At 41.0% G+C, this 15,453-nt stretch overlaps 2 protein-coding genes across 3 annotated transcripts in view; one reads left to right on the top strand and one right to left on the bottom strand.

Moving 5' to 3' along the window:
* The window catches only part of cobl (cordon-bleu WH2 repeat protein), a 53,202-nt gene extending 43,805 nt beyond the window's left edge, over positions 1–9,397 (bottom strand). For both annotated transcript variants that reach the window (XM_070965952.1, XM_070965951.1), the window contains exons 1-2: positions 9,313–9,397; positions 8,918–9,049 (exon numbers count right to left, since the gene is read on the bottom strand). In XM_070965952.1, coding sequence (XP_070822053.1) covers positions 8,918–8,946 — 29 coding nt within the window. In that variant the 5' untranslated portion in view covers positions 8,947–9,049; positions 9,313–9,397. The remainder of the gene's footprint in view (positions 1–8,917; positions 9,050–9,312) is intronic.
* Positions 9,209–14,565, top strand: LOC139334158 (C-C chemokine receptor type 5-like). The gene is made up of 4 exons (XM_070966919.1): positions 9,209–9,247; positions 9,823–9,928; positions 12,323–12,481; positions 13,545–14,565. The coding sequence occupies exons 1-4, from the start codon at positions 9,209–9,211 to the stop codon at positions 14,444–14,446; spliced, it is 1,206 nt and encodes a 401-aa protein (XP_070823020.1). The 3' UTR covers positions 14,447–14,565.
* The last annotated feature ends 888 nt before the right edge of the window (positions 14,566–15,453 follow it).

Raw genomic sequence — 15,453 nt, forward strand, 5'->3', positions numbered from 1 at the left:
CAACAAAGCATGCTGTGGATGTGATTCAATGAAACCATGATTTAAGGCAACAGACAGAGTCACAAACTTTCATGAAGTCAGTCAGAGAGACATCCAGACGTGTCCCCAGTCAGAGACATGGACATCCCCTCAGATGAGAGTGTGTTCACAGTCAGACAATAGAATCACTGAAACAATGAGGCACCATACTCAAATAAAGAAAAGCAACTGGGAGTGGAGCACATTAATTGGCCAAAAACACAGCACTGACTGACCTACATTCACTATGAAAACCTTTGTGCATCCTGAGAATATAAACAATGGCTCGATGGCATATCATGAGGACTGATGCAACGATAAATGTCACTAGTTCCTCTGTTTCAGCAACACAAACATACTGTAAAAGACAAGATTTCAACTATGCTGCAAGATGTTTCCTTTAACAAGTAAAAAGACTACCTGTTGGTATTCAAGACACACACACACACACAGTCATGTTTCCACTTTTGGGGACTCAGTTGGTAGAAGGGGTTGGCTACGAATGGTATGGTTCATGCTTTGATCACAATCAATCCCTGAGCTCAAAACATCCTTGAGCAAATGACTGAGCCTAAAGCTCTACATAGTTTAGTAGTAGTACTGTAAGAGTATCAGACAGCAGAATGAACTCAAAGCAATTTAAAAAGATTATAACATCATTCTGTTAAGTTGCTAAATGAATGCAAAAAGCCATTTTCAAAATGGCCTTGATTCATGGGCATACCTTCAGCCAAGAGCAGAAACATCAACAAAGTAAGCATGGTTTACTCCTGAGTGCCACTTCAAGAACACACCCACCCACTTACATGGAAGCATACAAACACTACAACTAAGGCCACAGTTGTCTGTGTGCACACTTGAGTTTTCACCTCCTGTTGTGCATTGGACACTGCGAATGACATGCATCCTGGACCCTCTGCCACTCCCTCACATACACTGTCCTCCTACCTCACAAGCATACCCCTTCAATGTCATGGTGTCCCCATGGCAACCTGTACTTACACCACTTGACTGCGAAAGAGTGCAGACCTCAGCTTAGTAACAGCTGTGAATGTTGGATGCATGAACAATGAGTGAGTGACCCAGAGAAACCGAAAGAGATGCAGAAAAGAGCAGGAACAGACAGAGGAAAAGACAGAGCTAAAGACATTCTGTTTTAGAAGCGAGCACTGGAGACATATGAGCCGAGTAAAGTATTTGTTTGCAGTTGCTAGGCACGCAGCCTCCTGGTTCAGCATATGCCGTGATGCTCATATTACCAGCCATGTGGTTAAAACCCCACCCCACTGCAATGCCAAGTAAACTGGTTCAGTGATAATGCCAGTCTGACCCTCTGTATTCACACTACAGAGGTGGTCCACCAAAACCTCACCACCGGCCCGACAGCTACAGCCAAGCAAAAAGTACATAAATAAGAGCACACTGAAGAGCAAACGGTAGACATATTTATGTTTCATTTCCAGCTTTCTGTGGTGATTTAACTTTACCTTTGCTTTAGTCTTTTGTAGTAGTTTCTAAAGGAAAAATGACATCAATTTTGATGCTTTTCTGATTGGTCTGGTGTGGAGTTTTGTTGTAAACACCCAAAAGCTTATGTTTATATTCAATGCTGCTCACCAAAACAGTGTTGTGTGCATTTCCTTCCACATACAACATTTGCAAAACCAGTTATTTTGTGTTTAATTCCTGTATTGTTTACATCCATATCTTCCTCTTCCTTGCCTTCGCTGGTACATTGCAGTATATTTTAGAGTGTTACCACCACCTGTAGATCAGTGGAATAGTGTTAAACCATTGGGAGATAGGCCTGTGTATTTTGTATACTCTCAGCCACGCTTGTACATGCGTATCCTCGTGCGCATCCACAAGATAAACAAAACAGGGGTCCACTCATCTCTACTCACTCATCCACTATCTCTACTAGAGGTCTAAAACTCTACACGGAACCTTTAACAATGCTGCGTATGTGGATGCATGCAGTGCATAACGATGGACGGGGATGGCCGATGAGACATTTATATTACATGACACCGTATATAAGATAATCTGCTAACTCTGAATTTGAAAAACACCCTTCCACAAGACGAGTTTCAACATAATGAAAATTCTCCTAAGTCAATAAAGCACCTTAAGTTATGTAGGACAACAGCAGTTTGACCAAATGTCACAAACCCAGGGTCAAACAAGGCATCACAGCATGAGCCTGTTTTTCCATGTTAGTTTGCATATGCAGTAATTACCTAACCATCTAACTTGCTCTAAGGTGGAGATCAACAAACTGATCACAAAAGACTAAATTGTCACTGTAGCTCATAAAAGTACTAAACTGTCCTTGTTTTATCCATTTAACCAATAATATAAAATCTGTATGTGTGACATTTGGGGCTATTGTACTAGCGTGACAACATTTGGTTCCACTATTGGCCAAAAAGTAACCAAATACCATGCCATGGTAACACTGTGCGGTTGCACTTTGAATACAATCTTAAACCATCCAGCATTTGAATGATTAACTCATTAACGTTTGGAGTTGGACTGCCCCTCGTGCAATTATTTCACTGCATTTGCATACAAACCGCTACTCTGTTACACACTGTATCAAACCTGACTCACAAATCGTCTGTACACTGCAGTGTTTATATGAAGTCCCAGTATAATAAGAATATGTTAGTCTTGAAATTATTTATCAGGATGCGTGTAACCTGGATTACCTGATTATCAAGTGAGGACTTCTCCACCACTGTTAAAACAACCATTGTAAGGCTCAGCACAATCTGTTCAACAGGAGTGCAGTCAGTAACAGTAACATAATGACCCAAGGGAGATGAAAAGACAACACCACACCACAGGTGATAAATGAATTCTTACTCTTTGGGATCAATTAGGTTGCTTACACTCCTTACAGCTATTTGAAGGGTTTACATTCAGTATGTACTGCAATGACCTTGGGTTAAGTCAGCCACCAGTCATCCAAGAGTATCTGTTTCATATTGAAGTGGAGAAATCCACTTACTGTAACAGCACCACACCCCACCCCACCCCACCCTACCCTATTCTCTCTTTTGACCACCACAGTCATCTTGTCCACTTGTGACCAGTGACACAGAGGCGTGCTTTAACAGTTTAACACGAAACCTTGTTCCAAGACAACAATAATACTCCAAGAATAGAATCAGGAAGTTGATTTACCCTTCATTCTGAACAGCTGGAAAAAACATGTGTTTCTGGACAGTCATGGAAAAACAGGTGTACTAAACATTCATTATGCTTCATGCAAAAGTCAGGCAACTCTGCATTTCAGTTATGAGCTAGTTCCTTTTGCAGCCCTTATTTATCAGTTGATCTTAACGATTGGTGTTGATCCTCTGACAGCTCCAAATAAACTGTTTTCTAATTAATACAAATGATAACTTCAGAATTAATCTTGTTAAAGGAGAGAAAATTAAATCAGTTGTTGAGTCACATAAGCATTCACATTTCATGGTGCACAAACATATTGAGCTGTGCACCAGCTCAAGTGGCCATAAAGCCTGGTTAAGAGGGAGGAATGAGGGAATCTCAGGTGGCACAAAGCCCCATAAGGCTGGAGAGAAACAAGAAAGGGAATAGAAAAGGGCAGATGGGTGGAGTCAAACATTAGAGAAGAAAGGAAGGAGAGATGGAATGTAGAAGCAGAACAGCAGGAAATGATAATTAGTCTGTTTTCTATTCCCGAAGCTGTTTGTTCAATTAGAGAGAGCTCCTGCTGGAGAGGCAAGAGGAAAACACTTATGTTAGAGATATTGTTGGTTTTTCACAGCTAATACATACTCCAGGATCCTTCGATATGAAAAACATGTAATGCAAATCAGTGAAAAACTACAGTAAAATATCCTCAATGAGGTTTTCACCACTAAAACAAACTTGTTCTTTTTCAAAAAGAAAAACAACTGCAAATAAAGGGCATTTTTAATTTCTTTTCTATTTCCTTTACCATCATGTTATCAGAAAAGAAATAACTTTTTAGCTTTCATTAATGCCCTCTTAAGAGAAAGACAACACTTCACGAGATCCATGCCACCTAAAATTACACGTGCTCCCGGCTAACAGTCTGTAATGGTTTAGTGATTACTGCTTGAAAAGGACAAAGGACTGTTGCTAAATTGCTGACATGGTGCTACAAAGTGGTAAAAAAAAAACATGCAAAAGCACAACTTGTGCAAGGCAAAGTGTCCTCCACCACCTCTGCCTTATCACGTAATATCACTGCTATGGCTGTCAGTTGGTGTTAAAGGAGTCCGTCTAATCTGCACAAACACATATGGAGGCCGTCTGTCTTCCTCTCTGACAAACCCACATACCACCGTGAGTAACATATGACTGCAGGCTTCCAGAAATAAATCTGAGCAGCCCATAACAGCTGCATATTAAGAGTACAGACAGATACACTGTGCTGAAGATACGTGAGACTGACACACAGGCATACTTTGTTGTTAAAGGTGTCTGCCAATGCTTTCTTTCACCGAGGACAGAGGTTGGCAAATAGCAAAGAATAGAGTGGATAATGTAGTGGGCCCGTGAAGCATGACCGTCTATAAATACAGCCGGTCTAGATGTCTCAAATGTTTCCACTGTATCATGGCATGGCTTTGGGGTAAATATATTCACAGAGTCTGATTTGTGCACAGACCAAGGACCCATTAATTACATCCTACTGTGCTAGGTTTTGTAACAAACTCCTTCTTGGAATATTAACCACAACATGCATTGCTGTAATTGTTAATGACATACAGATTAATTAAAGATTGTAAGTTTGCATTAAATGCGAGTAAGGGTAGCACTTGAAGTGCTTAATTCAAGAAGTTAACTATTTAATCCTATGCATTCTGAGGACGAAATCATTCAGAGAACAAAGTTTCAGAACCATGAACCTTATAAAATACATAAATTGAGTAAAGGTCATACTGAAAGCTTTAGACCTAACATGTTCACTCTCTGTGTACTTTGGTCAAGCTTCTGTCCTTGCAGAACAAGCATGTGGAAGCACCGCATCCACGCCCTCTCTATTTAAAACAGGGTGGCCTGTGGAATGGATGCAGACATTACCAGATACATATTGCACCGCTGCCAACAACGCATAGCCTCAAATTCCCTCTCTTGCCTATGTCAATTTTCACAGGAGTTAAATTTAACCCATCATAAAAATAACCCTAAATATCCAGATGTGACCACATAGACTAAAAGTAAATACAGTATAGTGTTCAAGTAAAAGACAGAAAAAGAGGGATGTACCTTAGTCTGCAGTGGCGAGCCAGTGGCTGACCACATGAACATTCAACTTCTAAACAGAGAAGATTTGGGGAGGGATGTGTTGGGTGGGGAGCTAGTGTCTGCATCTGTCTCAAAATCTCCCATCATTTGACATATAAAACACAGCACTAAGGGATAACATTATCTTGCAACACCAAATATCTGAGAGTATTTTAAGAAACCGTATGGACTGGCAGACACATATGGGGTTCAGATACTATGCAAAGGGCAAGTCTGACATTTTAGTCCAGTGGGCACAGTTTCAAATTCATTTACGCTGCAGCTAGCAACTGGTGTTGATCTCCCTCCATAGACAGAGCACGAGTGCACACGGGCACGCATGTACGCACAAACAAGACAGCTGGTAAACAATAATCATCTCTGGGTGTGTGCTGAGGATAAACGGACAGTTATTTCTAATCCTATACTGTATTTATCTGTAAAATCAGTCAACTCGGTCTTCCTGTGGGTGTGTTTTAAAACCGAATACACACAGAAACGAGTCTGCAACAAACAACAGATGCATTTAAAATAAAATGCATGACCTCCCAACAGTGAGGCAGATGGCAGCACAAATACAGATGTCAAGAGTGGTAAGGTTCTTTTTTTTATATATTCTCTGCACTTCATGAGACACTTTAAAGCAAAATCTAGACACAAGAAAGGCACCAAGCCTGGGTGGTGTTAAATGGCAACAAGTATGTTTGTCTCAGCAAGGGTGTGGGTGGTTGATCATCACTGGGGACCAAACCATGAGACCAAAGTAAGCTCTGACGTCACTAGTGACTGTGTCTCCAGAAAAGACAGACAGAAAAACAGTCTATTAAACCTGTAACAGCATGGTAAAACACTTTGAAGATTAAAAAAAACGTGAGTGAGGAATGCTATAAATTTAGAATTTATTTGAGCCTTTTATTTCTTGCTCATTTTATTTATATTAGTCTGTTGCTTACTTACTGCTCCAGTGCAAGTGGATACTAAAATTAAGAGCGTGCAACGAAACCACATTAATCAGAGGTTTCTGGACTAAAGCTCAGTCAACACACAAACATAGGCAGACACACATAATCACCAGGTCCAGACATGCAAAGGAAAACACCAGAGTGTTAATTAAGACGGCTGTGGATGCTGCATACTTAAAGAGAGACAGTGAGGACTACCGCTACTATTAGTAGTCTAAATGTAATTACTGCACCATACGTGATGTTCAAGCCAAGTTCACTTCATATGCCACAAATATATTCTAAAAAAAAAAAACAAAAACAGGTTCAGGTGAGGTGAGGTGAGGAAGCAAACTGCCAGATTTGGGATAATCTTGATCTCAGTGCACTTTGAAAAATCAGTCCTCATTTAGTCTCTGGGATGGGAGGAACCTGCCTTTAGTGTTGATGCTTAATTAGAGGCTTACAGTATAAAACTAAACCAAGCTTCATTCAGTCTACCTTTCCAGCACCCCTGAAGTACACACTCAGGCTGGCTAACCACTGAGAGACACACACACACACACACACACACACACACACACACACACACACACACACACACACACACACACACACACAGACTAGTCAGATTTCAATGGCAAGGTACAAATGAATTTCACTTCACTCAAAAGGGCAGTCTCTCTCTTCTTCATTTGTCCGCTCCATGAGCGTGCACGTGAGCGTGTGTGTGTGTGTGCATGGTTTTTATGAGCTGTGGTTCACTAGGACCAGGTTATGTAGTTAAGTAGCTACTCCCTGTGTGATGACGAAAGAGAGATCACAGCACAAAGGGTGTTGTCATGGTGATTTATATGGACAGAAATGTCACACACTGACTGGATGAAAAGGCGTTCTGGTTCCACTGCCAGCTGACTCTGTGACCAGTCTACTTTCTGATTTGGCCAAAAAGCTTTTGAGTGTCTGAAATCGCTAGTGTATCTGGTTAAAGGGATCTTTGCTTGAAAGATCAGAGGAGAAATGGATCAAACTTCGATTCCCCTCATCGACACTCTGTCACACAGTATCACTCTCTACTCCTCCCTACTGCTGTTCAGCCTTTAGCCCACACGGATGGTATAGATTGAGTAATTTAGGGTGTCCTGAAGAGGTAATGCGTGCTAGACAAAAGGGGTGAGCCCTCTACAATGACACAGGACCAACACACATCTCGTCTTTACCAATAATTACAATGCTAACTCAAGATTTGATGAAGTCAGCAACATTTGGCTCTGTGGTACACAGTGATTACCATAATCATCACCCAAGTAGCACATAATTGTTCTGATGCAGGATCATACCTGGACAGTGAGACACTCAGAAAGACATCATAACTCTAACTTAACTGATGTACCTGTATTGTATTGTATTGTATTGTATTGTACCTGTTAATTATTCAAAACTGAGGTAACTGAAGGCTTCAGTGTAATGTTTTATCTCATAGCCTTCTGTCAATGAGAAATTATTAGAAATGACCAAATAAGTTAGCACACACTTTATGCATATGAAATGAAAACACAAATCAGACACTTGTTGCACATAATCCAGGGCAGACAACCCAAACATCTACTTCTCTGAATCACAATGACATCTAAGAGATCGAGAAGTGTTTACCTCCCTTAAGAACACTGCACTGAATGAGCAGTACCATATACATCACTCCCAAACTTGAACATACACTCACTGATGATACAAAGTTATTTGTTAATGTAGTCAGGCCATGTGTCTCCATGCACTCCCCAAGGCATATGCGAAAGAGGTTAAACTAATGGAAATACATCTCTACCGCACCATATTGTCCTCTACTACTGACAAAAAGGCCCTTTCCCATAAAATTTGCATAGCAGGAAAAGCACAGGTGTTACTAATAACATAGGAGCCCAAGGAAGACATGACAGCAAGCCAGCATGCACAATACAAGGAGCCTGAGACTGCAGCAGCTAAATGGATTTCATCAGTTTACAGTGATACTGCTGTGACATGTTAGTGTGACCAAACAACACAGTTATAAGCACATTGTGGAGCAGAAAGGCCAAGACAATTTTCTCTCCACTCAAACTACACCACACGGTTGCACTGCTGGTCCAGAGCTGCTGGGACTTATTGTGTGTGAGTGGCAAAGGGAGAGGAGGCTGATGGAGCTGCTGGAACTCTCTCTGTTGTCAGTGCTGTCTATGGGCTACAATGCTTTTCAAGTGGGACTGTGGACGCCCTTCACCATTCACCAAGAGGCTGAAAGTCAACGTGGACTGAACCGCTGTTATCCAGAAGAACGCCGGTTAATGGCAACCGTGACACACAACCGTTACCTGACTTTAAGCACAAGTTTCCCAACAAATATTAGTTAAGTCATAAGTGATAAAACAGTATATTATCATCGGGAAAATATTAGTGAGCAAACGAACAGTGATAAGTATGGTTTCTGCACAAAGTGGGGCCGTTTACCCAGACATGACGCAAATATAACGAACGTAACGGAGAACTTGCGCAGTTTTTTAGTAGCCAGGCAGGTTTTTTCCCCGAGATTAAATAGGACTAATTGTCTAGAAAGTTCGTTTAAAGTTACACAAGATGTCAGAAAAGGATATGTAATTCCCTTAATTAGTCTATGGTTATTTTGAAGGACTTACCCTGAAGGGGGTTTGGAAGACTCGGTCATTGCAGTGATTAGATATCCAACTTCAGGAGATAGCGGCACTCAAACTGGGCTCCCAAAATCCGCTCCTGCTCTCACACTCGGTGGGTATCCATTATGCTGTCTCCTGCGAGTTGGCACATCAAAATTGAATAAATCTGCGGCATTTCCATAATTTCTCCACCAATATAACGGCTAGTTTTTGTTTTTTGTTTTTTTGTTTTTTGTAAGAGAGGAACAACTTCGTATTTTCTATCACAGGTCCAACAAGTGACAGTGCGCAGAGATGACAGTCCGGTGGGACCTGAGGCACAAAGACCGCAAAGTATCCGTGAAGCTAACAACGACACAAAACAGATAAATGCTCGGAATTGTAAGTCCTTGACTTACTTTAGTTGAAATGGTCTTCTTGGGTCATTCTCGTGGACTGAATTACTAGCCAAATCCCCTTGATATAATCTTCGTATCTCCCCCCGGCTGATTTTCTACCGAGCATTGTCAAGTTAATCGAATTAATACATGAAACGTCCGGTATGTTGTTTCAAAATAAGGGTTCATAAGCGCGTGTAACGACGAACATTTTTGTTTTCCCCTATTTATGTCTTTCACAAGTCTAGATGCGGGATATAAAAAAAGAAGAAGAAAACGCCTATACTGATGGGGAGACAGGCGCAGATGAAAGTTTTATAAAATAGAATAAATATCATAAGTTTGGTTACAGCTCCGAGATAAATATATGTTCAGCGTTCTAATTAATGTACTTATTTTTATTACTTTCATATGTTTATACATTAAGTGCACAGCATGCAGTTAGGCTTTTAATCTGCTCTCCATAGCGCCTGCTGAGAATTTCCTCTTTTATTTGGAAGGTAACGCTACATAGTTTCCTGTCTTTTGCAGCTGCGCCTGTCTGACTTGACGCAGGTCTCTCAGCCCGCCTTCGTCAGCAGCTCTCACGTCAATCATTCTCATTGGGAATTCACTGAGCGCCAGCTGGACAGCGACGGCGAGAACATATACACCACAAATATCCACAGACAAGTAATGCAAACAAAAAGTCAATAACACTGGGAGGCGAACATATAGAGATATGCATCTATTTTAGGATATTAATTATAAATAATAATTATTATTGTTGCTGATGTTGTTGATATACATACGTTTAGTTTACATATCAGATAACAAAAGTTTCAGTCCTAATTTGAACAAAGCTTCTATGCACAATATCTCATTGAAATTCTGTGATGATAGTTCAAATCTTGTCTCCCGGCATGCTTTGTGCTGTCTTGTCCATGCGCCACCTCCGTGCGCAACTAAGGTACGATTACCCACCACAAGAGGTCACCCTTAGACCACTTTACTTCAAACCCATCTGTTGGGTTCTATAAATGGGGTTAGATATCGGATAGTATGCAGAGATGGGCAGCATTATTATACTATAATAAAAATAATAGTAACAACAACAACAACAAGAGCACAGTCACACTGTATGAAGTCTGTACCAATACCATAACATGCCAATTGCCTTTTGAAAATAGTGCTTTGGTGGTGATATTGTATTTTCTGCTCTACTATCTGAAACAAACAAATAAAAGCGTAGTGTAATCACCAGCTGGACTGGAATAATACTCCCTGACTCATGGCCAGATATTTTTAGAATCTTACCAGACTGTGACTAAATCTATACTTGAATTACTCTGATCGTATTGAAGATTTGTCTCCAATACAAAGGAGTAAAAGAGCTCCAGTTCTGACTTAAACCAGCTGCTAAACACATTCATGCTGACTTTTCATCCAATACTCAAACTCCTCACATGTGGATCTGCATGGTAAAAACTATAGATTCAGCCTTTAAGCATGTTTTTGTTTATGTTTTGTTATGATAGTCTGCGCTGTGTTGGCGGTCTACATCATGCACTGTGAACTTTAAGCTCCTGATAAGGATCTCACTGTCACACTTAAGGACATACAGGAAACAGCATCTTGACTTCTCTTTCTGTATTCATTACTGGGGGACTGCTGATTTTCAGTCAGTTAGTTCATCTCTGTTCCTTTGAGGACATCACATCCTTAAAGATCTGAACAGAGAAATAAGGAGCCCTGAAGTGCAGTTCCTGACCATAATCTACCTGCGAGGACAAAGCATCACTGAGATATCACCATGTCAGGTGAATGCATTTTAATTTTCATAACTGTGCTTTTATTCTTAATATAAACATAAATCAATGTATTGTTGTCTTACTAAAGAAATTTGTGTGTGATCATTTTTGATGCCTGAGGCTTAATACATTGCTCTAAGTGTTGTGTCCATTTTCCATTTAAATCTAAATGCTGTAAGAAAATGCTGTAGTATAATTTATCATTTCCTTCAATCTCCATTTGGATCTTTAGCAAGCAGTGTTTTAAATCCTGAGATTATTTTATTTCATTATGTTCGGAAACATTGTTTGTTAAAATTAAGAAATACTAAATATTGCTTTGTCAAAATTAAACTTTTAAAATTGTCCTTCATATAGAATACAGTTTAGAAATATATCTTCTAAGCTGGACAAAATAACAGTGCACAGGAATTCAAATCTGAAGTAATTGCAATTCCAAAGACTTCTAAAAGAGTCTTATTTGTGGAACACACCCTGACAACATAAACTAAACAGACCACATAAAAAAGGAACTTGTCAGTCCACCTGCAGGAATATGATGAACAATACACAAACACAGCAAGCTGACTGCTTATAGCCTCATTCTGTCGTCCTTTATGTGAAGCTCTTGGCGCAGATTGGTGGAGATTTCTTTGTTGTAAAGCACTTTGAGCTGCAATTCTTGCATGAAAGGTGCTATACACATAAAGTTTACTGTTGCTGGTGAAGACCAGCAGGTGGCAGAATAACCCCCATAATCAATTGCCTGTGAGGGCACTCGCTCACGCTTTGTGGTGACGATGCCCGTACATAGTTTGGGTTTGATTGGCAGCTAGATTCAGTTCCTTTTTTTTTTCTTCTTCTTCTGTTTTTAAAATATCCATGTGTGAGATTTCTGCTAGTGGAGCTAAATGACATTTAGTTTGTGGTGCTCAAGGCATTGAATCATGACATTTAAAAAGAGCATTGGGTCTTGGCATTGGGTCCACTGACACACTGGCATCATTCTGTGAGTAACCACGGACCTCACTGTGAACTGGAACGAGGCTGCTTTCCTCCGAAAACACAGCCCCAAAGAAAACAGTTAAGATGAGATCGTTAGAAATTTAAAAAGTAATTTTTCAGTGCTGTGAGCACTAGAAACTATTCTATTCACCTCCACTTACAACATTTGTTTCAAGGTAACTATGCTGTTTCAGTGTAGGCCTATTATATGATGTCCGAATGTACAGGAATTACATCCATGCTGTAAATATCTGCAGGCAATGAGGAGAACACCAGCATGACCCCGGTGTATGATTATTCATCTTACTATGACCTGCCTGATGACTACGCTCCTTGCAACAACAATGATTTGAGAGCTTTTGGCAAGGTGTTTCTGCCCACCTTCTACAGTCTGGTTATCATCCTGGGCTTCATAGGTATGTATATGTGTGTGTGTGTGTGTGTGTGTGTGTGTGTGTGTGTGTGTGTGTGTGTGTGTATGTCCTGGTATTTATCACGTTGTGGGGACAAAAATCTGTTTACATCTGTGTTTCTCAATTCTGGTCCTCGGGCCCCACTACCCTGCATCGGCTCGTCATCAAGCTCTGCAGTGGCCTGATAACAAGCCACTCATTTGAATCAGGTGTGTTGAAGCAGGAAACATCTAAAACATGCAGGGCAGTGGGGCCCGAGGACCGGAGTTGAGAAACACTGGTTTACACAGTCACATTGTGGGGACTCACCTGCCTTATGGGGACAAAATGCATGTCCCCTTAATGTAAATCATTAGATTTCGGGTGAAGACTGAGGATAGGGTTACGGGTTAGGTAAGGTTAGGTTAGGTATAGGGTTAGGAATGTGGCAAATGTGGTTATGGTTAGGGTTAGGGTTTTATCACTTGTCCCCACAAGTGGTAAAAAAACACGGGTCAGAATGGACCGGACAGACACAGAGGATCAGTCGACTGGCAGAGGAAGGACAGAATACCACGGAGGTAAGCAGACGATCTGACGAGCACTGGAGGAAAAAGCCTGGGCTATATGCAGCTGCTGATTAGGTGGTGATGAGCTGATGATCTGCAGGTGTGAGAAGAGGCAGGCAGGTGGAGCTTGACTGGCAGGCGCAGCCTTACTGCACGGTCCTGGACAGACAGGGGGAGACAGACAGACAAAACACACTGGGGGAAACAGGGGGAAATGAAACAAAAGGGAGAGACAGACTGCCAGGTCCTAACAGTAGGCTTGGGTTAAGGTTAGGGTAAGAGTTAGAGAGAGTGAGGCAAGCAGTGCTTTTGGATATGCTTCAGCTAAGTCTCTGAGAAATGAATGTAAATCAATGTTATGTTCCAAAGGTGATGGAAAATGTGTATCAGTGTGTGTGTTTGTGTCTGTGAGAGTGAAAAACAGAGAAGGTTAGTAAGCGAAAGCAAAGCGAAACTTACTTTACATATATGATGATTCTGTTGACGATAAGATATGATTTTTTTTCTCCTCTCCCAAGGTAATGGCCTAGTGGTGTGTGTCCTGGCAAAGCAGCGGTACCACAACTTGACAGACATCTGCCTTCTCAATCTTGCTCTCTCTGACCTCCTCTTCCTCACCACACTGCCTTTCTATGCACACTTCTCCAGGGTCAGCTCATGGCCTTTCGGAGACTTTATGTGCCGTTTCTCTGCCGTCTCCCACAACACTGGGTACTTCAGCAGCATCTTCTTCATGGTCGTCATGACGCTGGACCGCTACCTGCTCATCACACACTCTTTCAAGGTGGCACAATTCCACACTCTGAAAACAGGCATCGCTCTCACTGTGTTGGTCTGGATGCTGAGCTTGAGCATCTCTCTCCCATCTTTGATCTTCACAAAGGTGACAAATGGCTCTTATGGGATGAGTTGTCATCCTGACTCGGAAAACAATGCCTGGAAGATTTACAGCCTCTTTGCATCAAGTATACTGGGTCTTGTGATTCCCTTGTTGGTGATGGTAGCTTGCTATTCAAGGATCATTCCCAAACTAATGAACATGAGGGGTGAAAAGAAGCATCGTGTTGTCAAGTTGATCTTCTCCATAATAGTTGCCTTTTTCTTATTCTGGGCCCCATATAACATTTGCCTTTTCTTGAAATTTCTGAAATCTGAGGGAAAACTGAAAATTCACGAATGCAACCTGGAAGCAAATTTAGGGCTGGCATTAACAGTGACTGAGCCCATTGCTTTTAGTCACTGCTGCCTGAACCCCATCATATACGCCTTTGCGGGACAAAAGTTTAGGGCAAGAGCCTTGTGGCTGTTGAGGAGCTGCGTACCTGGGATTCCCTCTGGTGGCCGTCTGTTAGACAGCACATACTGGAAAAGCTCAGTTATGTCCAGGTCTTCTGATGTCACCCCCTCTTTCATCATGTAGGAGGTGGAGGGCAGATATAATATGTTTTATGAATACCCTTCATACTACGCTTGTCCTCCGCTTCCATGATTATCACTCGCTGCTGGTACTGCACCTTGATACATGCGTGTCTTTTTCACGCCTGCATGCACCAGGCAAACCATGAGACTGACACGCTGTCCTCTAGTGGATCAGTGGATCTATTACATGTTTTGGTGTGAGAGTTAGAAAGAGAGTTAATCAGAGTTATTCATCAGCAGCATCCTATCTTAAAAGGCGGCCTGTACTGTATCAGTCGCAATGCAGTGCTCCTCCCTTTCCTGCTGACATTGGAGGAAACTTAACGGCATTTCAATTTCTGAATCACTGAAACTATGAATTTCTTGTTTATAACAGCATGTAACCACAAAGTCCGTGTGCCTGATGTGTTTAAAACACTTCTCTTTTTCCCCTTTTTCACACACTTGTTGACGAGCCTGCAACACTGTGGAAAAAACATTTGTATCATTTATAGCATGGAATTGTTTTTTTTCACTTTGCTTGTAGAAAAAGTTATTCATTCAAAGAATTGATGATGAATCAACGGTCAAACTAACACAGGGTAATGCAGCACATTGTAACTTACATACCTGTAACCTCTCACTTTCAGTATATTTTCTCAACATTGTTTTATACCTCACATTTATCCATATGTACAGTATGCTGTGTATTTGCATTTTGCTAGTGTTTTCATGCTGGGTACATTTTTTTTGTTGATGGATCATGTTATGATTTATTGTTGTACTGGTTTAGTTTGTCAGTGCAGTTCAGGCAATTAAGATTTTACATCTTTTCTTCTTCTAATGTTTCAACCCTGATTCCAAAAAAAAGTTGGGATACTGTCTGAAACATGAACAAAACAGAATGTGACAACTTGTTCATCCTTTTTGACAAAAAACAGTCCAAAGACAATATATTTGATTTTTATATCATCAATCTGGGACAGGAACAACAAAAGACTGGTTGATTGGTAGCAGGTGATAGTATCA

The sequence above is a fragment of the Chaetodon trifascialis genome, chromosome 7 (genome assembly GCF_039877785.1).
Source record: "Chaetodon trifascialis isolate fChaTrf1 chromosome 7, fChaTrf1.hap1, whole genome shotgun sequence".
In the NCBI taxonomy this organism is placed as follows: Eukaryota; Metazoa; Chordata; class Actinopteri; order Chaetodontiformes; family Chaetodontidae; genus Chaetodon; species Chaetodon trifascialis.

Bases quoted from the DNA above. Each gene is read 5' to 3' on its own strand.
- LOC139334158 (XM_070966919.1), top strand. From the start codon at position 9,209: ATGACAGTCCGGTGGGACCTGAGGCACAAAGACCGCAAA. The intron at 9,248-9,822 runs GTATCCGTGAAG...TGTCTTTTGCAG, and splicing joins TGAGGCACAAAGACCGCAAA to CTGCGCCTGTCTGACTTGAC. The intron at 9,929-12,322 runs GCGAGAACATAT...AAATATCTGCAG, and splicing joins GCGCCAGCTGGACAGCGACG to GCAATGAGGAGAACACCAGC.